This window comes from Trematomus bernacchii, unplaced genomic scaffold, assembly GCF_902827165.1.
Source record: "Trematomus bernacchii unplaced genomic scaffold, fTreBer1.1, whole genome shotgun sequence".
NCBI classification, from domain to species: domain Eukaryota; kingdom Metazoa; phylum Chordata; class Actinopteri; order Perciformes; family Nototheniidae; genus Trematomus; species Trematomus bernacchii.
The window spans coordinates 4,886,241-4,912,099 of NW_022987821.1; the positions used below are offsets into that span (position 1 = coordinate 4,886,241).

At 42.0% G+C, this 25,859-nt stretch overlaps 1 protein-coding gene across 2 annotated transcripts; it reads right to left on the reverse strand.

Moving 5' to 3' along the window:
• Positions 1 to 18,728: 18,728 nt before the first annotated feature.
• LOC117498888 (SLIT and NTRK-like protein 5) lies at positions 18,729 to 24,469 on the reverse strand. 2 transcript variants are annotated; one of them, XM_034151047.1, is made up of 2 exons: positions 23,793 to 24,469; positions 18,729 to 22,277 (listed from the first exon to the last, which is right to left on the reverse strand). In XM_034151047.1, exon 2 carries the CDS (start codon positions 22,265 to 22,267, stop codon positions 19,592 to 19,594), a length of 2,676 nt encoding a protein of 891 aa, XP_034006938.1. In that variant the 5' UTR covers positions 22,268 to 22,277; positions 23,793 to 24,469; the 3' UTR covers positions 18,729 to 19,591. The 2 variants fall into 2 exon arrangements, with proteins under 2 accessions (XP_034006938.1, XP_034006939.1); XM_034151048.1 differs by lacking the exon at positions 23,793 to 24,469 and adding an exon at positions 22,849 to 22,941.
• Positions 24,470 to 25,859: the final 1,390 nt, after the last annotated feature.

Below are 25,859 nucleotides of genomic sequence, written 5' to 3' on the forward strand. Positions count from 1 at the left end.
AGAGGGTGACATGTCACGCTCTGCTCTGACTGACAACATGCCAGTCGATGAGCTGGAATAAATCACATGCTCACTCACAGCCAGAGAGTCAAAGAGTGGCTCGGTTTCCCGCTGCCATGTTGCTTTACGGTGCATTATCCTGCACCTGCACTGACAGGTAGGGACAGATCGACCAGCAGCATGTCGAAAAGAGTCATATAAGGAACACTGCTCCCCAGCGCTGAAACATAGCATACTGTCGAGTGTCACGCTGCTGTGGCAGAGCCTTTTGCTCAGGGCGCGTGCAGACAAAACCACAGAAAGGACAACAGCCTGTAGACATTACACTTCTGACGGGAAGGAAGTGTAAAAATGAATTCATAGTCAGTCTCCCTTTTTCAAACGTGGTCCCCTATATGTGAAAGTGGGGAAAGAGTGTAGCGGGATGTGGGTGGTTTAAGGGGGGGCTGCTCGGGGGTGACATACACAGGAGTGAAGTCGTACCGAGGAGACTGCGTAGCGTTGCCTGGTCATTGTACACATGTGGGAGGACTTGCTTTTTTTTATGTCATTGTCTTGCGGGAAAATGTGACAGTGATGGATGGGTGTGTTGAAGCAGTGCTTTCAGAGTTTCAGCCTTCACTTTTAGATAATAATTTCTTCAAGTATCAAGGCTAAATAACAGCTAAACATACATAGAGGTATTTGTTAGGCTGTCATCAGATGAACAACAAGACACAGCCCACTCATTCATTTCAATGAGGCTCTGTGGCATAGCAAAAGCATAAATAAGATATTAAAAAATGTCATCCATGTGCAGGTGTGCATTCCTGTTGGCTAATGTTGCATCATGTATGCTGTATTTTGACACAATGTGAAGTGATCTTTTGGAAGCAGGATGTAATGACTATCATTTTTATAAAAAATGATTAAAGGAAACAGAATTAACAAGACTCATGTCCTTATTCATCCTGTTGAAGCCAGGCTTTGCATACTGTATAGCTATAGGGGAAATGTTCAAACTCACTGCTGCCAGAACTTTTTAGAAAAATAAAAGTTTGACTCATGTGACTGTGAATCAATTTACAATGTTTGTGGTGCTTTGCCTAGGGGGAGACTGTAAAATAAATGGATCATACACGGTTGCTACTATCCCCTGGCAACTCTGCAAACATGGAATAACTATATCCATGTGCAGTGAATACTCTGGAAAGCATGGCACAGGATTCAATACATGAGTATTTATTCACTTTCCCGAACCTCAATGGACAAACCTTATTATTTGTACAGAAAGTAATGTGAGATTAAGCATGTATGTGCAAAGGAAACACGTGGAACAAATGTAGGACTCACTGCAGGAGTGGGTGTTAGCGTGACGAGCTACATGACAGGGACAGAGGTGGATAACAATTGGTCACATAGTCCGAAAAAGACGCGCGGCACATGTCTCTTCATGGCAGCAGATCAAACGTGGGAGGACTGTAATCCCGCGCGGAGTCACCGAGAAGAGAAAACAGTGGAATCTCTTGACAGCAGAGGAAAGGCAGAAAACAAAGAGAGGGATGGAGAACTGGCGTGAAACAAGTGCTTCCAGGCTCGTGGTTTCAGATAGGGGGGGGGGGGGGAACATAGAAATCTGACTCAAAACAGAGGGAATTATTTAAAGGATAATACAGATGGAGCGGGGGGAAGGAAGCTGAGGAGGGGCACGGGATAATAGGGGAATGAGGACGGAAAGACACGGGGTGCAAAGGGAACAGCAAGAAGCTTACCCTAGGTAATTAGCCTAAAAGTGCTCTTAAGCAAGGTATGGAGCTACGGCTAGCTGCTCACTGTCCAGAAGCTCCAGGCTGTGGTTGTGTTGGGCTGGGCAGCCAACTGGAGCACCGTCTACCTGCGGCTAAGGCTGTAAATAAAAAATACACTCACAGCTGCGGCATGCATGCCCAGTCATGATGGTAGTTCATCAATGTTTGGGTTTCTTGGACCTCAGCCTTGGATGAGCTGTTTGAAGAAAGTCTGCAACATAAAAGCAAGGCTAACGAGCAAGAAGAGTATTGGCATTGCAGGGAAAACATTTCAGAAATGCTATGTTAGCTTGTCCTTGAACTTCAATGTGAGTTTTTGATTACAGCTTTACTCTTTTATTTATTAAAATGGTAAATCTGTAGAAACATAATATGATAAGATTGTATCACCAAACAATTATGATAAATAATATGGAGTTTTCTCCCCAAGGGCATCACACAACAACAGCCCTTTTTAATGAAAGCCCATGCTGCACCTGTCTCTATTGTTCAAGGACGATTTTATATATGATATTAATGTTATGTGGGCTGAATCAATGTTCGATGCCAAAATGTCTTCTTCTTGCTTCATTCTCAACTTCTTTGGAATATCTTTTCATATGAAAAGCGTTGAAAGTATGTTTGTATGTGAGTGGGTTGGGAAGGGATAGAGGCAGAACATAATGGCACTGCAAGGTTTTGTAGGCTTAACATTTGATCATCCGTGTGGACAAGGTGTTCTCAGGACAATGATGTGTGTGTGTCTGCACAATGTTATTATGTCGGTCTTAGTTATCATTGATAAAAGAACACCAAGGATTTTTGAGACACTTATCAAGGACAAACATAATCATCCCGTCCTTGTCCTTTGAGTAAACAAAACATTTAATCAAAGAAAGTCCTGTAAATGTGTATCTGTTACATTTGAGTAAACAGAGAAAGCATACCACATCCACCGTACTATTTGTAGAGTGACACATCTTACTGACACATCTAAATACCAAGGATGTACATGTGTGTAAGTTATTTCACTGGGACCAGATAGATGTGTTTAAATGATATATGTGACATTTCCCCAAGGAGACCCGTTTTGAAAAGAGTAATCCATTTTTTTGTCACAAGCCACTGAGACCAAACACAATGAAAAGCACTCAATCATTGTCTTTCACCTTAATTAAGCCATCCATCACTGGCTGTCTGATGCCAGGGAATAGTCCGGGGCAGAGGCATGAGGAGACAGTGGGAGTAAACTCCCACCAAGCGCTCTAATATGGGCATCATTAAAAGTAAAACAAACCTTCCGGAGATGCTGCTTTTCCGTGAAATTCCTTGGGAGTGTTTGTTGTCCTGTGTGCCCGGAGGTGTGTGTAAGACTGACAAACAGCCAGACGGGGATCTGAACCAACAAGCAGACAATCAAATGGAAAGGAAGCTGGGTTTGGCTGCCACTGTAGACGACTGGTGTATCACTCGTTTGCCCCAACCTGTTTATTTCCCTGTCAATCACGGTGGAAGCTGCTTATGTATGTGCAGGGCCTCCAGCAGGGATGGTATACTCCCAGACGTCTCTTTGTGTGACACGAATGTCAAACATACATGGACAGGCATTTGTAGAGAGGGGATATGTGCACACACACACACACACACACACACTTTGTAGTGAAACTCCCCAGACGGCATCATGTTTTCCCAGAACAGACAGTCCTCAATGTCTGTCAGTGATCTGATAAGAGTCAACCAGAATAGATTTAGCCGATTTAGGTCTCAATTCTTTTAGATCACTGTTTCAACATTCAGTCCGTATCCCTCACCATGTTGAAACATGTCAGTCGCTATTACTTCAACGAACCAAGGCAAAACACAGCGGTGTTGACAGAAAAGGTGAATGTATGTTTGGGGGCGTATGCGTGCCAGTATTGTGGAAGCATATCCAAAACCTATCAAGGTCTGAGCATCATATCCAGACATCTATCTTCTCACATGTCATCAATGAAACATATTGAGGTCAGGATCTGTATGAGATCCAACATGGTTTTACTGACAACGTAGCACTGCATAAATAGCATTGCTTTGACTAAATGGGACAAAAACATATCTATTTTATCTCTGTTTCATTTGTTAATCCATTATCCTCATATTTACATTTTACTCCAATTAGGTCTTGCTTTTGTTTGGCTTATTTGTTTGGATTAATGCTTTTATAATGCCATGCATATGACTAAACTCTGTTTTTGAAGCTGCTATTCGAACAAGTAAATACATTTATTCGCTCACGTTTTCCTAAGGCTTTCTTATTTGGCATTAAATGATTATGTAAACATGATCGTAAGCTTTAAACGTCATAGCTTTTTCACTTTCCAGTCTCATCAAGTATGCAGGTAAATAACTTCATGAATCGACTTCTGCTTTCCTACATTCTTAAAGCCCATCAAATATGCAGTAAAACACGTTTTGAAGTCACTGATGTGTGAATAAATAAATGTTTTTAAGCAAGAGTGTTTGATTTACTCACCATTCACAAAGCTTTTAGATGCAAGTTTGCAGAACCTGGAGTAGTTTATTGTTCATTTGTTATTCTCTTCCTGAGAGATCCAAAACTCTATTATAAATAGCAATTTGCTCGTTGTGTTGCCATGCTAAACATTCTATACTACCCCCACTTCTTCATTTCCCTTCTGAGTTTCACTGCTTTATGGGCGGAGAGCCATATGCACACCCATGACCATATTAACGGAGCCCGATGTTCACTAGCCACCAGAGTGAGATTATACCAGCCCGGCTCTCTTGCTTTTTAAAGCTCAGCACTTACGGGATGATCTGGAACAGCAAGCCTGTGCACGCACTGATCCGCAGATAATATGGGAGGGAGAGAGGAGGGAGATGTTAGGGGGTAAAGGTCACTCGTTATCAATTTGTTATCCTGTAAGTAACACCGCTGGAGTGTGTTCAGGCACATAGCAGCGGGACTTTCTGTCTTCCTGCCGATCTCTCCTCCGTACACACTCCCACACACGGTCTACATAACATACTTGAAGACGCATGTAGATCTTTACAAGTGAGGAAACTCACACTTATTCAAAGTCATTCGAGATGTAAGGGATTTTGAGCACTGAATTATATATTTAACACACATTTTGATGGAAGATTGGTGTCCTTGTACAAGCTTCTGATAAGGATATAGACCATTTCTGAGCCAAGTCCTGTTGGAACAATGTGACAAGCATTGGGGGCTAATAGTGCAATTGTATACAAAATGGTTGCCAGTGTTTTGCGGAGGGAGTTTACTGGCAGTGTGACTGTACGGTTCAGAGACTATACTGTTGAACAATGCAACACACCTTATCAGGAGATCATTCATTTTCTGTTTTCATTCATATTTAGCACAAATACTCAAAGCAGGGTCAAGGTATTCTTAAGATTTTCCTTGAGCACACAATTACTATGCTTTGCAACAACACGAGCTCACCACTCTGAAGCGTCCACTTGTTTTGATCAGTATTCAGTTTGCTAGTAGATATGAATATGAGGCCTTTGTTGAGTGTTGCCCCCTAAATTACCTCAATGCCACCAATTCAGTCGTCCTGAACTCAGAGGATTTGCATGAAATTACTCCACAGACGGATACGGGATTGTCTCTGACAATAGAGGCTATTGGACCAATGCTTCTAAGGAGATATTTGATAATCTGGCACCAGTTATCTTCGCTGGATACATCACCATGGAGATATAAGCCTGAGTGGGAATGATTGAACCCGTCCATTGTCTCCTACTGAGCCGGGGCCAAGGCTTTACTTGATGCTATATTCAGAAATAGACAGTAAGGAGTAGATGAATTTATCCAAACATGTGTAGAGATAATTAACCCTTTCACAGCACATTCATATTAATGACAGATACATCTTCAGGTGCATTGGGAAAGAGGGCCTTACACATGAGTTTAGAAAGATCTCTGACAAAACCTAGTCCATTAACTTTCTGAAACAGACCATATAGTCCAGGTTCTGTACTGCATGTCCACAGCTAGCATCTCCGTGTCCAAATCACAGCACTTTCTGGTGAGTGGATATGCCATTTCAATGACCATGCTCGACTAGGCGCAAATGGGGAAAGGAAGTTGGAAATGTCTCTGTTTTTTGCCTGAAGCCTCTTCCGCCAACAGGGAGTAGGAGTAATGGTCTGTGACGTAAAAGAAGTGACTTGAGGTCCACAGATGTACCTGCAGAGGTAACGTTGGCAGGCGAAGGGGGGGGCTTTCTCGAGTCCTTTGACATTCCTGTCATCTTAGATGAAAATCTCTGGAAAATCACTTGGACTCTGAGATTCTGCTGGTGTCGTCTGAAGCCAACCGGGCAATGGACACAACGTGACTGGAGTTGAGTGACACCTGGTCTAATTAACTGTGACTTAATCACTTTGCATATGTTAATAGAAGGTATGATAGACTTGCAGCACATGCTGCCAAACATCACTCTGTAGTGTCCTTATTGGAACAAAGGTATGGAAGCCTGGAGGACATTTCTGTCAATCACACTCTGCTTTAGTTATGCCTTATTTCTTGTATCGGAAAATGCATATAGTGTGTACGATTAATATTATATTGTTTCAGGTATAGCAACAAAGAGGCACGTTTACGTTGTAAAATAAAAAAGTTGTATAAAGTACTTTGTTGCTTTGTCTGATTGTAAATATTGGGCTATCATTTTGTCTTGTATGCATCTTATCCCATCATTGTAACATGGCAAACAAGCAAAAGTAATGGTTGCCAACAAAACATTAGATACACTTTAAATTAAAGACAATGCCCTAGGACAAATCTAAAGAACACCTGTGTTTAACAATGTGAGCATATGGGATCTTTTTATGTGCAACAAGTACAACCTTCATTAAGGTAGGATTCATTTAAGCGAGGCATACTTCACAAACAGACAACTGATTGTATTTGATCAAAATAAGACAAGATGTATCCAGGCATGTCGGCATAATGCCAACCACTGGCAACATTCCATCAGTTCTGCAACCGCAGTACTTTTCAGAAGTTCAAATCACAACAGTAATTATGACAGCGTCTGCATCCCTCCTCTATCTATTCTCCCTCAGTCTCAAGACATACAGCTCATCAATTCCCCCGAGGATTAAATATATCTCCTATAGTCTCTGGAGCTAAAAAGTAACGACAGGCAGAAAGTTCTTTGAATGAAACTCCTAATCCGCCACTTTAAGGGTGCGATTCATTCTGCAGGCCAGCAGTTCAAGTAAATAAACCGCCTCAATAATTCAGGAAGTTCCACATAAAGAGGATGGAGTGTATATGATTCGGATCTTGCGCAACATGCTCTTAGGATGTGGCTGCAGCCATCTTAATGAGTTTGCAGCTTATCATCACTCACAAGAGAAAGCAAATCAATCACTTCCCTTGCATAGTGATGGCTGAAGGGGGGGGGGGGGGGGGGGGGGGGGCTGGCCACGGTGAGCGAGACAGAGAAGAGTACGGATGTGACACGAGAGGAAGCTCATTGGTCCACAGCGCGTTGTCTACCACAACAGCCCTCTGCCAAGGGCTCTCCTAAAGGGACACTTGTTTTAATAAAAGCGGGTCCCATATTAAACTCTAATCCATTAGCGTGGCTGCCGGGCTCTGGCAATGCTTTATCTAAGCATTGGAATAGATTAATGCTCTTTCATTATCACGGCTGGACCCTTTCTATAAACAGGGTCTTTCTCACGCCAGCGTTATGTTGGAATTCAGTGCACACCTTTCCTGCGAATAATGCAGCCGTTTGTTATGCCAATTTATTGCTCAAAAGGTTGTGTCAAGGACATTTCCACCATATGGGCCTTATAGTTATGAGCTTATTTGACGTCTCGTATCAATCATGTCTTTGTCTTGCCTGTACGACTATTTTTAATTTTTAGCACGAGCGTGATATAAATATATTTAAGGATTATGTGGGCGCTCACGTCATGATGAATGTGACAGCCACAGGCTCTCTTTCTATTAATTGCAGGTCAGAACCCCCATTTTAAGACAGAGACTTGATAACTGCGGGACTGGCTGCTCATTAGTCACCAGATTGTATTTTCACTGTCCTACCATTTTATTAGAGTACGTTACGTAAGATAAGTAGTAGCAGAAATTGCCAAAGTGCTTCCTTTTACCCTGCAGGCAGATGACCATCAGAAGTGTTTTTTTAGGAGTTAGTCTTCAGTGTGATGAGCAGGGATGAAGAGCAGGACATCAATAACAGGAACTGGCGGCGGAGTGGATAATTAGCCTTAAAAAGGAACAAAGGATCAATAACATCCGTTTGCCAAGACTTTGTTCATGGGGAAAACAGGTTCAGGGCTCCAGTGCAGGACCGTCAGCTTGTTCGGGTGACATGAGGACAGCAGGGAGTCATCTATCAGCCGAACTCACAGGCTGAGAGAATGGATATACTGTAATGGAAGTTTAGGGCTTTTTTTCTTTCACTCGAGGCTGCCCTGCTGATGCAGTGCCGCTCCATCCCTAAGAAAAGTTTGAAGAGTTATGTAGCACAAATGAAGGATAGTGGTGGTTAAAGCACTCTAAAGTCCCTATTTGTACCTTTTTCCCCCTATAGTACATGAGGACAATCGACTTCTAAAGCTTTTGGATTATGTTGGATATCTTTGGAAAGCTTTTGACAGAGTTTTTGTATATTTTATGTGATCACACATCATACCTGACAGGATATAAACTGTCCTGACAAGGTAAATCCTGACCATCTGCTACTGGAGGCAGGTTAAAACAAATGCCATGACTGGTTTAGACACAGCCTGTCACCCAGGTCTGACTATCTTACTGTCTTCAGAATGAAAATAAAATGCAAAGGCTGTTATGTTACCTGGAACAGACGACTTATAAGAGAGTAAAGCATTTGTATTTATAGTCACGGATTTAAATTGGGATCTTGCTTGCTTGCTGCTGTATACTGTTGTTTTTCTATCATTACCTCACTTTCAATTAGTGGGCTGTAAATGACACGTATGGATTTTCACAGGAACCTTTTTATCAGTTATTTCTGTCAGGTATATACATTATTATTTATAAACTGTAGCTGTCAAAACCACTTAGCTTCACAAAGGTTCATATCAATACAACACTTCACAAGGCATTACATGAAAACAATTATCCTAATTAAAGCCATGTGACACGATGCCATGTAGATTGGTATCTTCCCTACTAGTTAAGAGACTATAGCAATTATTCAAATCCTAGAAATTATTTTGTATTATACAATAAATCCATACAAAAAAAAACTTTTCTGGTTATTTATTCCCCTATACCCTTTTGTTTTCTAATTGTCTTGTTGATATTATATAACGCCACTTGAGTAACTTCTCTTCAACAGCATTCTGGGCATGAACAACAAGGGCAAAGGTATTGAGAACAGGCTGCAGATCAGGAGGCAGTATTAGATGTGTCGGTTTTGGCATGACGACTCTTGGCAGTGGATGCGAACAACAACTGCTGTGCCCTTGAGCAAAGAGTTCCCAGCACTGGGGAACTAGAATTGCAAAAGGATCGTTTTTGTTGGGAAATCAGAGACATCTGTAAAAAATAAATATGTGGAATAAAGGTTCAACGGTTGATGCCCAACAAAGAAACGAAAGAAATATTTTCAGCCGCGGTCGCTCTTCAGTTATTCCCGGTGAATCTCAGCAGCCAACATTTACCGTTTATTATCCTAAAAGGCTTTTCCATCAACAGCCTTTTCCTCCTGAGGTACAGGGTGATGAGTTCCTTTGATGAGTTTCAAAATGCATCTCTTATTATTATTTTTCTTTAAAGTGGACCTGGAATCCAAAGTCTGCGCGATAACACTCCAGCTATCACGGCTCCTGTGTTCATAATAGCCTCCCTGACTTTAATTATTAGCACACAAGTAAATCTCAGAGGCCCAAATTGATTATTTGAGTTTTCACATTAAGTTGGAACCTTCAGGGACACAATTTGAGCATTTGAATAAGATCATCTTTTCACATCAAGTTTTTTTCATTTTAAAAGCTATTAACAGGTTTTCGAAACACACAAATGGATGTTTAAAGCACACAAGTATGTAATTACCTTTCCATGAATGATTAATTTCATCACACAGTGACTGGATACATGTAAGTTACTCAGCTAAGCACTTTGGTAGCAACAGGGGTTATTTTCACATAGTGGTGCTGTTCACATTTAATTAAAAGATATCTATGATTTACGATGTTTTTAAATATATTATTAACAGTTGTGTGTACCATTTACCAGACAAATGTACATATTTATAAAACTGTTTACCAGGCGTTTAGTTGCATTTTCTTCCTTTTAAGCTGTTATTTAATAAGCCAAAATGGTTGCATGTTTGTTGGCCAAAATGAAATGTTGAGATTGAAATTAGTCTACTTTGTCTTCTGTTGGTGTGCGTGCTTCCTTCTTACCTTTGGGTGTTTGTCACTGGTTTTAATTTCCCTGTTGTCCCGTTTTTTTAATTATTTGCTTCACCCTAAGTTTGACTGAAATATTGCTCCCGCTCCATTTTAAATTGGATACTTTTCAGAGCTCAAAGGTCTTGCGCTGTAATCATCACATTAGAAACTGGCCATCTGTAAACCGGACGATGGTGTCAGAACATTCAGTCAGCAGGAAGAGGAAGAGTAAGTGACTTAGGCACTTCATTTGTTAAAGTTTAAATGCATATTCTTGCTAAAGCAGTATGATAACCTGTGGATATTGCCACATCATCTGAAGCCCTTCTCTCTCTGGGACTAGCATGTTGCTCCTTGTGCTGACAGAGTGAGATTCCAGCTCTTTAACATTTGCGAGCATCAGAGGCAGTATAAAAATGAGAATGTCAGCCTCAAGAGCAAAAATGGACCGAGCTTTTACTGCTGGCCAATTAAATCCCTCTTTATTTTCTGCAGAGGATTTTTTTTTTTATGTGGAAAAAGTCCCTTCTAAGGTTATATCTACAGAAGGGGAAATTGTTTGCACCCGTGGAATGCATTTTTACCACAGGTCACTGTGTAAACCGAATGATAATGCCATTCAGGACATTTTCCATATAACTCAGTTGCAAAGTGCCGAGCGCAAAAGAAAACCACTTTACACAGTGCCCTTCAAAACGTCTCTCACAAAATGTACTTTCTCACAGAGCGGAGTTTCATTGCCGTTTCCAGTTGGTTAGATTGATCCTTCTCTGCTGATGGTTTAATTTTGGCATAATTCAATAACCACATTCTCCCATGATACCTTACACATTTATATGGAGTATATAATAACGTCTTAGCAGTTAGATGAGTTGGGAATCTCTGGTGGTTTAATTTAGTGCTAATTCCTCCTGTTAACACACTTTAATGTGGCAAATGAGATACACGGTGTTCCTACTGTTTGCACCAGGTGTGTAAAGAGAGCGGCTGCTTGGGGATTTCAGGGGGGGGAAAAGGCAAGGTTAATGTACATCTGTGGATTTGTTGGGTAAAACTGGAGGTTAAGTGCTATGATTTGTGAAGAACGGTTGAGAATTCATCAAACCAGGTTGGTGTAAGACTGGGAAAAGGAAGCAGGGCCAGAAATACTGAGGCTGTGAATTAAATACGATTGTTTATAAGAGTAAATAATGCTACAAGGCTTTTGAAACAATGATTTTTTTTCTGTATTGAAAATAGGAAGAGGTCAAAGCAACGTGCCAGCGTATTTTAAAATGTTGCAGAAATTAACATTATAGTATGAAAAGCTATAATTTCGAGGTGCATGATTTGGCCATTTTAATTTGGCAATTTTAAAAGGAAGCAGAACAAACTGAAAGGGTTCAGTACAAAAAGAACAAAAAGCCTTCATAATTGTCCATCTTTTCATCGTTTAGAGTGTGTGGCTCGATGCCAGTATTGATACACTGTGCACAGATGTACGTGATACACAAGAAGGCGTGTATCACATATAAAGATTTAGAGTGTGAAATGTACAATATTTCCTGCACATCCTGATGAAATGAATCATGTCTGTTTGTTTTGAATCTCGCCATTCCACCCTTGTGAACTTCATTACACTACACCGTAAATGTAGCCTACACACACACACACACACACACACACACACACACACACACTCATGGGTACAGCGCAGAGAACATCACAAGTAGCTGACGTCAACTCTGCTGAGAGCCCCTCCATGGGAGCCTTTTTTTAACAAGCACACCCACACTCTGACAACTTCAGCCTCGCTATTGTCCGTGCACAAGCAAACTGTCGCTCAGTGTACTCTGGGAGGAGGACACATGCAAAACAACAGTTTTCCCATCATGGCAAGTCCATTTTAAACAGTTAAACCAAGCCCAAATGTCATCCTTAAACCAAGTCTATATTTCTCGAGCTAGAATAATTGTTGGAATGTCTTTTCCCCCTGACAGTACTATTCAGTTGTACTTCCAATAGCCACATTAGTATTTCTCCCTCTCACAAGTGAGAAAATGAGTTTTTCTACCTCCCACCATTTCATTATCGGAGCGATCTCCCAGCACGCAGTCTAATTCCTTTAGCAACCGCTTTCTGCAGACTCCTCGCCAAAGCCGCTGCGATAGAAACAAAATGGGGACAAGAGAGAAAGGGAGCAGCAGAGATAGAGAAAAAAGAAAGAGAGCTAACGAGTGGAATTTTACAGTAAATCAGAAACCTGTTAACGTGCGCGCACGGACCCACAAAGACGTGCACAAGCCACCCACACACACACACGCCTTATCTGGCTCTTTCAAACCATCAGTCTTAAACGCACACACACTTTGAGAGAAACCAATTTCACCAATAACAATAGGACGTCTAATTGCGAGCCAAACTCACACTATGTAAACACATTTTCTTTTAAAAGAGAAATCGAGTGGACCTGTAAGAGAAACAATATGCCAGACAGTGTTTTAAATGGTGTTGGACAAGTCATTTAAAAAGCCTGTGGTAACAACGTCACACAGATGGAGGACGTGCATTTTGAAATGACAAAACATGTCTGTTTGTATCAGAAATTGAGAATTGATTAATATAAATACACACTACTGAACCTAACCCTCAACTACCTGCATTTAGGGTCAAGGGCATTGAGTTGTAAACACATGGAGGCACTATCTAATCAAATATACCTTCAAATGCATAATGTAAGTGGAAGCCAGTCTTTTTAGAGCATGACCCAAACCAGGAACTGTCTTTAAATCTGTCTCATGATAGTTCTAACAACCTCCAAACTTCTTCCACTCCTGTTCGTCCTTAATCCTGACAGTGACGCACCCCGACTCGACCTTGTTCCGCACATCATCATTTCCCAACAATAACCTCCGAACCATGCTTTTTTTCATGCATTATCGACCCTATTTTGTCTCGCTCTGCATGTGATATGATGACGCACATGAGGCGGGCTGGGACATGGCAGGATTCCAAAGCAGACATAGACAGGAGCTCTGCAGCCTGCACGGGCTTTAGTTAAATGACTTGACACTCTGAAGGAAGCCATACATCAACCTGTTCTTTTTTTTTTTTTTTGGCCGGGCGTCGCCAGGCTCGGCTGGGGAGTCAGTAATGCTATGGTTGCCATTTATCAAACGACAGGGTTACTGCGGCTCCGGATCAACGGGTGCAGCCGCCATAAACAAACAAACAAAACGGGAGGCCTGATGAATACAACCAGGCTGCCCGGTGGGAACAGGAGTAAGGGGGGGGGGGGGGGGCAAATAGACAGAAAGCAAAACCATGGCAAAAAAAATAAAGCATGACAGAACGCACTGTAGCGTCTCCCCATCTCCTTCCACCCACAGAGGCACTGACATTAAGATACCTCTCTGAACGCTTTGATCACACACATGTGCTGCTGAGTATCCAACCACGTGCACGAGTCAGCTTATCCTTTGATTTTTTTCTCTTGGAAGGTGGAAACAGCACTGTAAATAGAGTATTGTACACATGACATGTATAGCTCTCTGATGGTAATCATTTCGTATTCAGGATTTCCATCTCCATCGCAACTTCATTATCTACAATTCAGATTGGACCGGGGGAAAGTAAATGCAAACTGCAGGATAACAGGTTCTTGAAATTCCCATTATTTCCATCTGAGGGAGGATATCAGCTACTTTCAGAGAGGAAGGGGCTCTTTGTCTCACATAATTACATGTTATATATGTAGTACATAATAGCATATTTCAATGCAAGCAGAACATTTTTGTAGTGCTGGTTTTGGATCAAATGCTCGAAGATCAAAGTACACATCAAGTGCTGTTCAGAGAATCTAGTTGTTATCATGATTTATCTCAAGAAAGAAATGCATACAATTCATAAAAATGAGTAGAAAATTGATTTACAGGATCAATACGTATCAATATTTGATATAAAACATTCAGATTTACCACAACATACCCAAACATATACTCATTTTGAAAAACAAATCTATCCAAAATCAAATGTTGTTGCTACATTGTTTTAGCATGTGCATCACAAGAGGGTATTATGTTCTCACACCAGTTAAATACATAGAATAAAAGCCAGCCAGCCACAGTGGGCATGTTTATTCGGCAGATGGCATTAAAGTCTGGATCCAGACTGCACTTTTAAATGCGATGGATTATATCTTAAAGTTTATTAAGCACAGGCTGGACAGTGGGAGTGTTAACCGAGAGGCTGATTGCACCACAATGTTAACAAGGAAGGGTTGGTGTCTAATGGCGGATTAGATATTACTGCAGAAGCTAGATGATAATGTTTTTTATCCCGGACAAATAAAAAGCTCAGCCTTTTCTTCGTCCTGATTCGAAACCCCTTCATTATTCATAAACCTTGAGTGCTTTCTGTATTTATGTGCTTGATTTTATACGGATTTGACTATAAGTGAGTCCTTGACTGTCCCTTTAAATGTTAACAGGTTTGCCATGACATTTCATGCTAACAACACTTCATACATAATGCATCTTGACCATAAAACAATGCGATGTCCTCGCACCAGAATTGGATTTACACAAGACTACAGGAGCTGACATATTACCTGCTGCAGAGTGTAATGCACAAACTGGAAGCATGAATATAAAAGATCGGTAATTATGGCGACATGGGGTAAGAGAGGAGGAGGTTGTGGGGGTAAAAATTGGTTGAGTGCTGATGAACATTTGAGCATTTCTACATGCCTGAAGGAGTTCCATTAACCACTCTGATTAAAGTAATCATTGGAGCCATCGGTGCCTGTCAGATGCCATCCCTGCCCTCTCAATTACCCAGATCTCCTTGAACTCAATTGCTCACATCATCATGAGGCTGGGTGGCAGGCAAGCGAAGAGGCTGCGCTGAGGACGAAGGATCTCCAGCGGGGGGGGGGGGGGAGGTGATGCGAGGCTCGAGCATATGGGACATGTCCACCCCCTCTATCCGTCTCAGTACACAGAGGGCGGCCGCATATTAGCCTAATTATCATTTATTGTCGTGTCAGTGGGTGCAGCCCAAATTTGTGGACAGGTTGAAAAGAAAAATTCAGGTTGCTTCAGTATCTGGTCACTCAGTATAAACATCTAGAAACTGTAACTTATTTAATTAATATGCAGATTTCTATTTATTTTAGTCTTGTCTTAAAACGTACTATCATCATATTAGAAGAAGAAGCAGCAAATCCTCACATTTCAAAAGCTGCAAGCAGAACATGTTGTCAAGCTTGAAAAACACCCTTAAATTCATTCTTAAAAACAGGTGATAATTGATTTTCGACCAATCAAAAAGGAGAAACATATGGTTTTGGCTCTTTCTACACACTATACTGTAATGTTAAATCAGTCCTTTATCTGTACTGCCCATTTTCTTGATCAACAAATCAAACATACCCATACAAATAAAATAACGAATAAATAATACAGTATTTTTTGGTAAATGATGCATGCCAGACCCTTGCTTATTTCTTGCTATTTTACATAAAAGCACATATCTTTTCAAACCTTGCAAGGCTGGATTACAAACTGCAGAGATCCAGACCCTTAGGCGGACTGTTTTGCAATAACTTTGTGCTAATTTTATGAATTTGTTTGGAATTGTGCACCACCAAATCACAATATAACCAAAAGAGAAATTGCCTTAAGGTTGCACCATCCAATCTTGAGGCCTAGTCTTATCCATGGGCTGTGAGATCAAATGAAATGCCTTTTAATATTTCAGTTTGTATGACATGGTGCATACACAATACACAATCTCAGCAGCGTAATCCAGCCCTGTGCGCATTTAGCCTCAAGCTGTTTTTATTTACCATAAACAGAATACGATTTTGAGCAAATAACAGCCAAATCCAATCCAGCAAAATGTTTAATTTGCCTGGTATTTTCAGCACAGAAAATGGTTGCCTCCCAGTTTAAATCAGTGCAGTGAAAATAGCCGAGTGAGGAGCCAACAATTGGTGCAGTTGGACAGATTTCACGCGTTGTACAATTCCTCATTGATTAACTCGCAAATGGTGCGAAAGCAGAGTGTTGGAGAACACTGGAACACACGCTGCCCATCGCTGTCCCTCCCAGCGCTTCATATGAAAGAAATATGAAAATGTGTTGCGCTTTTCTGAGCTCCGAGCCAAGAAGTAACTTTCTCAACTTTCCTCGCATCGAGCGATGATCTGCACCTCCATCACGCCTCGCCTTGCGTCAGCCCCTCATCAGATTCCACACAATAGCTTTAGCCATAAATCAGGGGGGCTTTTTGTGAAGCATGAGGCAACACATGCAGAGATATTTCCTCCTATAACTTTTTCCCGAATACAGATCTGGACCACTCTTTTTCCAGGAAGCGAGAGTGAGAGTTGCACAGGCACACAAATCCCATGAAAGGCTGTACATTAAATAATCCAGAGAGGCATAATAAACTCTTTGCCCTTCCTTGATGCTTCCATTTGTGCTAAGACCTAAAGAGCCCATTGGCTGATTAAAAGCATTATTTCAACTGGCACACACACACACACTCCTGCAGTGGATTGCTTCATGCAGCCATTACTCTGGGACAGTGTGCTGGGTCAGAACACTGATACACATCCACACTGCCAAATTTGGGTGGGAAGAAAGTACGTACACAGATACAGTAACACAAGCCCATTTGGAATGCATGACTCGGTGATTATGTAATTGTACTAATCTGTAATCTGTTTCTTCTTCTTTCAAGAGCCACATCCTGCTTTAAAATGTGAGAATAGATTACTGATCAGGTTTTTTTAAGCATCCTTTCTTTGTTGCACCTCAGTAATTAATTATTGAGTTTTGGTTCCCCTCAAAAAAACACAAATATGTGTCAGAAAACCGTCAACACTGTGCCATCCAATAGGCCACTGATACTGGGCGACTGCACACTTGGCTATGATTCACATCCCCTGCTACATGTATGACACATCCACAGTTACACTCGGTTCCAGGACTCCCAAATGGTGCCTTCTGTTCTCATTCTGGGCTTCTGTGAAAAGATCCAACAAAAGGAGGACTCTGAGCAGCTCTGTTTCATTTTTTCGAGAACAAAAAAGGCAGCTGGCACCTAGATGCTATTAAGTGAAAATAATACACTTATTTTAGCACATCTGATCCTAAATGCACAATAATCTGTTCTGAATGAGGAAAAGTGGATATATTAACACTGGTATGCCTGTCTCTTTAAGGGAACATACACAAATGCAATACCTAAATGGTGGCACAGTGCATCCTTTGTGTTTTTATAGACCTTATTTGCATATTGAATTTAAGTGGGTCAACTTAAAGTCCAACTGAAATTAAATTGCATCATGTTTGCTACAGAAAAGAGAAGAAATTGGACGGCCACTTCTTGTTTTGCTTTCTTTGACCCAATCTTGTTCTTCCGTGTGTCTGCGTAGACCTCATTTCGACGCAGCCAATCAAATCCTGCAGAGCAGATGGTTGCACAACGCACGAGCGACAGGCAACAAAAAAAACCCACATTAGCTTTCCTGCTAAATCCTGCTTCTTATCCAAACACCTCAAGTCCTGCACTTAGCTTGTAGTATGAGCCGCCAAACAAACATTAACTGGGCGAGAGAGCTCATTAACCGATCAGCTGCAGCACATTAAACAGCATGTTTTGGTTACTCTGTCTGTGGCTCTCTAAGGTGCAACACTGCTGTCAATCAAACATAGACACCCACACGCCACACAAGCCAGCTGGGAGAAAGGAGGTTTCTGTTATTTCCCTCAAACACCTTTTTATCTTCTATTAAAGAATGAAAACTATTAATACATTTGAAAATAAAACCACATTTTTGACAAGAAAAAGGGATGGTTAATGTGATTTTCAGTAACAACATTGTAAGATGTTCACTTATAAAACGAATTAAAACCAAAGAGAAATGGTTGACACTCAACCCTTAATCCAGCAGCTGTACGTTTTAATGAGTGTCAAAGATGATACCCTTTGATTGCTTAAATAGAATTTGATATCAGGTGAACTTTAATGATATACATGATCAAATTATCGCTTGCCTGGCTGCAATGTGGATGCTGTTGTCATGGTATGATTGCAAAGGGGTTGCCACAGATAATGCTCATTGATTGAAACCCATTGATTCTAATCCTGGCCTAGACGCTCTCCGAGTGAGGCTTACAGTATATACTGTATCTTTATCTGCTTTGAGTCCACAACATAGCCAACTTTAAACAGCCAATGTATTGCCGTTTGCTTTCTAAGTAAAATATATTTTAACCCACTAATTTCCAAGCTGTCCAGTCCCATAATTCACACTGTTATCTTAATCTGAAAATGTGTTAGACCAAACCCCAAATGATTTGTTTTATATTATGACTAAACAGTCTTAGTTTCCTCATAAGCACATTATATGAACCTGACATCATGTTTATTTGATGACAATAACATAGTTTGGTCAATATAGTGCAATAAGTGCAAAGCAATCAAAACAAATGAAGTTGATAAGGAATAGAGAATCTGCGAATGCTTGTATAAAAATAGGTGTTACATTGAGTAAAATATCAGTATTACACAACAGAATTATTACTTCAAATATCATTTATGAATTTTTCGTTTTGATAACATATCAATTCTACATATTAAGAATGAATACCCATATTCATTTTTAATATAATAATCTCCTTTATGAGAGCTCATTGAAGGCTAACCAGCCTTCCAATTCCAAAAAGTGCAGAAAGCATACAAAGACACTTTTTTTTTTTCATCTTCTTCAAATGACGCAGTCTTTTTTGAACATTGGGGGTGTGCCACTTTAAAAAAAAAGCCACTTTTACAATGCAGAGCTACAGTAAATGAAACTACAAACATAAGCCTTTCCAGAGGATCATGGAGTATGATGACACAGGTAATATTGATGTAGAATCAAAAGTTTTGAAAAGACATGGCAGATTATATCAATAAATACTTACTTACAGACTACAGCAGAAAATAGTCCTACACAGTTTTGATGATCTGCTGTACAGTGTTTTTGTCCAGGAGTGATTTTTATAAACATTTCTTTTCTGATTCACAATATACCTTATGTATGGTTATATTCCTGAAAATGAAGTTGGGTAAGATTTACCTGTACACTTACATTTTGTGTGTTATTCGATCTTCACCATAGAAAAATAGATTTTGCATCATCAGTTAAGCAGAGCAATTTTGTTCATCCATGTTTCAGAAAGCTGTATCCATTCCTGTAAAGTCATGTTTCAGAAATAAGAATAAGATTGTTCGGCACACCCCATTTTAAACTCCATCGCGTTTGCTTGTGTGTGTGTGTTGTGCCAAGGCACCCTATAAACTGAGCCACTGTTTCAAGAGGGGGCAAGAGAGAAAATGCTTCATTACATTAATGATTCTGTTGCTCAGAACTGGCTAAAGGTGGTCTGTTTCTCAAGAACTTCGAGGTAATCGGGCTCAGACTGCAGTTTAGCTTTTAGCTCCAAGTACTCATTTCTGTTTGGCTCAACATAAACAGTACTGGGTGCCGTGCCGTAGAGCACTGTTTCTCTTATCCGCTCCGGGTGCAAAAACTGACGTCTGACATCAAAATTGGGGTTGTACGTGTACGACACAGGCCCTGTGTACTTGTACTCTAGATTTGCACCTGCTGGGATGGACTGGATAGAAGGGTGGGGGGGAGGCTGCTTATCATGCTCAAGGATGCCTCTGAAGAAATGGTCTGCATCCGGGAGAGGGGAGGGGTTTTCACGGGGCTCGATGGTGCTCACGCTGTACGCAGGGCTCCTCATTGTACTGCTATCCCTCTCATCATCCGGGGTACTCCTGTATGTGACCTTGAGCTCATGGAGGTCACGGTAATCCTCCACTGTGTTGCCTTCCCGCGACCTGTAAATGGGGTTTTTGCACATATGTCCCATGGGGTGTGGGATATACTCATAAACGTGTCCCACTGGGGCCTTTACTTTGGGCCCGGAGCGGTTGCTGTAGAGGCTGTACTGCAAGTTAAAAGAGCTGACGTCAGAGTTGTTGGTGCTCGTGCGGTCACTCTGCGACTTTTTACGCTTTTTCATGACCACAACAAACAGCCCCGCGGCCACAAAGACCGACATGATGAAAACAAGCAGGAGACTGAGGATGAGGACGGAGAGGGGGACGGTGCTGCTGGGGGTGTTGAACTTCTGCGGGGCGTCTGTAGTCACCACTCGGTCATCCATGGGCTCTTCCGTAGGCTGTGTTGGCAAGGTGTACACGTCAGAGTAGTCTGGGCACAGGTGCTCTGATTGAATGGAGCACACGTCCACTCCTGTGTGGCGCCTTGGTGTTTCACACACGACCTCATTAACCACAGTGCCTACGCTGAGCTGCTCCAGCCATATCTTCATCCCCACTATGTCACAAGAGCAGTCCCAGGGGTTTTCAAACAAATCTATCTGAACAAGCAGCTTCAGCTGGTCTAAAACACCACTCACAGGCAGGTTTTGGAAATGGTTGTTGCGCAGATTAAGCCTTGACAGGGAGAGGGTGGAAAAAATGTCCACAGGTAAGGTTTTCAGGAGGTTATTGTTGAGGAAAAGTAGCTGGAGATTAGGGAGGTAGCGGAAAGTACCGGCATCAACCTCCTTGATTTTGTTGTACTCTAAATAAAGAAACTGCAAATTCTGCAAACCAAAAAACATTTCTCCTGTAAGCATGTCCATGAGATTACCATTTAAATACAGCCTACGTAGGTTGGTTAAATCCCCAAAAGCCCGGTCGTGGATGAGACTTATCCTGTTGTTTCCCAGGTGAAGCAAATCCAATCCAACTGCATCCACAAAATCTGATCTCCGTACCACAGGGATGTAATTTCCAGTGAGATACATTTTTTTAGGATTGTATGGCTTGGGTTTTAGATCAGAAATGCTTTCAATCTTTCTCTCTTGGCAGTTGACATTTAGCCCAATCTCAGATATCTGCAGGTTGCATGTGCAGGCAGCTGGACAGTCCAAAGGCACAGGAGATTTGGTCTGAAAAGCAATGATGGGGCCATAGTTGTAAGGGTTACCGCCTGGGATTCTGGATGTGGGCTTTAACCTAGTTCTGTTGAATGGCCGGGTGCCCTTGGTAGGCCTAGAGGAGGACCTAAAAACAGCAGAGGAGGTGGCGGAGGATGTGACGGCAGCAGGTGTGGTCTGGTAATATCCATTGGTGCTGCTAGGAGGTGCAGGCCTGACAGAGTCTTCTAGGGGTCTTCTTGGGCAGAGTTCCTGCTTGGACACCTCATCTAGGTCCCTACCATGGAGCCTGAATGGCGTCTCGCACACCACTTCCCCCACCAGAGCCGTGTAGGCTATACTCTCCAGCCAAGCCTTCAGAGCAATCAGCTCGCAGGAGCAATTCCACGGATTCTCCTCTAGCTGTAATTCCACAACTTTGTCCATGTGCTCCAAGAGGCCGATGTAGGGGAACATTTTTAACCGGTTCCCCCTTAGATCCAAGTGCGTGAGGGGGACACTCCGAAAGATATTGGTGGGAAGGGAAGAGAGCATGTTGTCGTTCAATATCATCACTGTCAGTTGGTGTAGTTTGCTCAAGGCATTAGTGTCTATATTGGTGATGTAATTATAATCAATCTGAAGGTATTCCAAACTCTCAAGTCCTGCAAGGGTGTCATCCCTCAGGGATTCAATCTTGTTGTTGTTCAGGTGCAACCTTTTTAATCCCTGGAGTCCATTAAAGGCACCCGACTCTACCTCGGAAATATCATTGTTCCCCAAGTGCAGGATGGTCACTCCTGTGTAATTGATGAAATCATTGAGAGACAGCTTCTTCAGGAGGTTCCCTGTGAGCAGGAGGTGGTACATGGAGAACTGGACCGGGCTGATCTCCGTCAGTCTGACGATGCCCCGGTTCTCGCAGCTCACCGTCAGGATCCCTTCCTTCTCCTCGCACGTACACAGGTTTCGACAGATCTCCCCATAATTGTCATACATCTCGATGAGCCTCAGAGATGATGCAATCAGAAGGATTATTTTTAGGATCCAGATATGCATTTTTCCTGGGAGAGGATGCCCCAGCTCACTCAAGTTTGGTACCATGAGGTGTCATCTAAGGAAGAAAGAAAAAAGGACGAGTTCTGTTTTAAATAGCACGGATAACAATGCATATGTGACAGATAATGCATATATATAGCAATGGACTCCAAACAGAGCACAACAACTATTCATAACAAACACAAAGGCAAATACAAGTGGGCCTATTAATGTTTGTTCATTATGCAGATGTGTTATGTCTGCAACATTTTGTTTTTGAGGCTGTCACAGAACAAGCAACCCAGATGAATAATTCATAAAAACACACTTAAACGATAATATATAATGAAGTTGATAACACAACTACCCGTGGTGGATGGCCACTGCGCATTTCTGATAGCTCGCCTGAATTCCAATCTATCTTGGGAGGGGAAAAAAGCTTCGCCATCTACCGTGTGCAGACTGATGGATCTGGTCATTCACTAATTCAATCCCTTGAGAATTTTCCACAAAAAGGCTCGATTTCAAAATGTATCATGGCGTCTTGATGATGTTGCATTTTGTTTTAATCACAGATTTAATCTTTCAAACAAACTAACATTAAAATCTGCAACTCCTATCTCCCAGCCAGAAAGATTATCACTCACCCCGCATAACCGACGACTTGGTAACAGTGGGGAAACTATCGGAGACCTCTCTCCACCTCCGTGCAAACAACACGAGGATAAGGAATCTATTCGCTTGCTATGTGTATAACGATCCCCGGGTAAGACATCATAAAAACGCCGGCTCTCCTAAAGCAATCGGCTCAGAGAAGCAGTCAGTGTTCATCTTAAAATCCGGCCTGCGTTAGAAAATGTGAATATCAGCCTACAAGGCGACAGTCGCAGCCTTTCTTCTGCCCACGGGCGAAAAAAAGAAATGAGAGGAGTTGATCAAAGGCAAATAAGCAAGTGCCGTTGATCTCATGGCGGATCTCTGATCGAAATTGCATTTTGACGGGGGGTAAATAATTCTATAATCAAGTATTCTGTATGGCATCTGCTATATAGAAGGTTACAGATAGTCCCTCTCTCGCTCTCTCTCTCCGTCTCCCCCTCTCTCCAACACAGACGCGTGAGTGCGCGTGCACCCAAACACGCACACACAAACACACACACGTTTGGTTTGTGTGCGCTCCTTAAAAAGAACACAAAAGCCTACACATCGAATCACCCTCAATAGGTGCATTTTAACATACAGGAACATGTATGGTTGCTATAGCTCACGAGTGCACCCACTTATATGTCATTATTTCTTACATTTGACTCTATTACCATACCGTCAAGGAATGCCAATCGCCTCTGGACATAGTATAACTCTAAAGCGTCTATTGCCGGGTATGCAGAGACAGTATGGCTGTTATTTGGAACGAATTCAATTGATATATGTGAGCATAAAAATGCAGGCTTGTTATTACCATTGCATCCGCAGACACCTTGCATTTTAAATCTGGATCAACTTCAGCAATAAAACTGCAACCGATTTCAGCACCACGGACAGATCCCCAGAATGTAAAGCACATGAATGAGAAAAATCTCCGTCCTCTTACCGTGCTGATCCCGGTGAACGCCAAAGCATCCCGAAAATCACGTCTGTGCCCCGTTTTTTTCCTCCAAGCTCAGTGAAAACATGGAATTCAGTGATTTAACCGCCCGCCCTCCGTCTGCTGTTGAAAACAAAAATACTTAAAGTCAAGTCTCCTCGGTGTTTAGCTCCAAAAACCGGGCATCGAAGAACACAGTCTCATTCAGGCCAATAACGTGACAGCCCGAGCGGCGAAACGGGCTCCTGTATTCTTCCAGCAGCCACTGAGATTAGCTGTATCATCTCGGAAAAAGAGCCACAACCAAAGTTCGAACATGTAAAAGAAAAGGGGTCGAATAAAAACTCGGTAATCCCACATCAGACAAGACTTGCCGCATGCATTTTAACTGTGACTTTCATCCATGCGCACTGAAGAAGCGGAGGAGAGAGGCACGAATCCCCTTGTCTGCTGCCAGTGGTGCGGCTTGTACCAGTTTATGTATAGATCTGCCCAAGGTCTCTTTATTTCAATTGCCACAGCGTTCAAATCGACCGCAGATCAGTGGATATGTTCCTCCTGCAGCCGTGGATGCGAGAATCCGATCCCCTTGTTCCAGTCTTCCATTGCTCATAAGAAATCCTATGCACACAAGCTGTATCTTCCCACCGACGTTTCAACTAGTGGAACTTGATCTTGGTTGGTGCAAACCAGCGCATCCCCTACAGCGATGGACGTATTATGAAACAATTACCATAGTATGACGGCCCAAATCACTCGTAAAAATGCATAAATCCCCCAATCGCAGGACTGTCACAGCGCGGAAATGAAAAGCAATTTAATGCGTGCAATACTCTTTAAGGGGGTATGGTAATGTGGAGGAGGTGGGATGGATGGGTGAGAGGGAAGTGGTGCGGGGGGGGGGGAGGAAGCAGGGAAAAGGAATGCAGGAAGAAGACCCGTAGAGGGCAGCACAATGATGAAAAAGGCAGCTTGGCAGGCTTTGTAATTCAGTGTATTTCAATTCACCAGCAACAACCATTTGATTTGTCACTCAGGGCTTCAGCTTGTTTTGTTGTTGCTACCAAGCTGTGCATCTTATTTCCATGCTTTTGAAAGGCACAACTGGACATGTCAAGCTCTTCTTTTATCACTACAGCACTTTGAATTCTTCTCTATGCGAGCCTTTGATTTCCTTGGAGAGAAGTGGGAAGCAGCTGAATATTGGCCTGACACTCATCCTGGATTCATCATGTCTCTTCATTATTCAGGCTGGAGAGATATTGCTCCAGACAGCCTTCACATGATTGCAGAATCGTCAGCACTGCAGGAATATATGTACTTATTAGCAGCACATTGCCCCTACCCCCACTCCCTTTCAATGGGGAGATGCTTGAATAATAATAGTTTTCTCTTTTATCCGCTGCATTGACAGATTGGGTCTGTTTCAGCTCATAATGCTACATATTCCCCATGAAGATTACCTTTAAACTTAGTCCAGTGGGTATTAAAGTTACATCAGTCAAATAATATCAAGCAAACATTCATTTGTACACCTCTTACAAATACCCGGATTAAGCCTATAGTCCCAGAAAACACAACTTTACAAGAGATCTGCATTGAGCGAAATGAGTGTACAGTAGGATTAGGCTTAATCCAGTTTTGCACCAAACACTCCAGCCTGCTAATGCTGCCGTGTAGCTGTGAGCGCTCTGTATTTTACCAACTCATGGCTTATTTGCCTCTTGTTGAAAGAGCAAATCAAAATCAAAGCCTCGGCTGCCCTCTTACCCTCTTGCTGTGGGACAAGAAAACTTTAGAAGCACTTAACTAAAGCATGAAGAGAAAATCGAATTAAATCGAGCATATGGTGGGCCGCCATGTCCAAAGAGATTTGCCACTTAGTCAGTATTGTGTGGTAATAAGTCAACTTTTATGCTCTCTTTAGCATGCAGGGTGCGACAATAAGCGGATGTGGCATCCATGTCGCATTTCCAAACTTAGCTGTGGAGATGCATTGAATTATCGTAAAGTCTCTAGCTCCGTAATCGCATTAACGCTGGTTTATCCTGTGGGGATGGACACATGGGTATC

Excerpts from the sequence above, each read along its gene's own strand:
- LOC117498888 (XM_034151047.1), bottom strand. The coding sequence starts at position 22,267 with ATGGTACCAAACTTGAGTGAGCTGGGGCATCCTCTCCCAGGAAAAATG.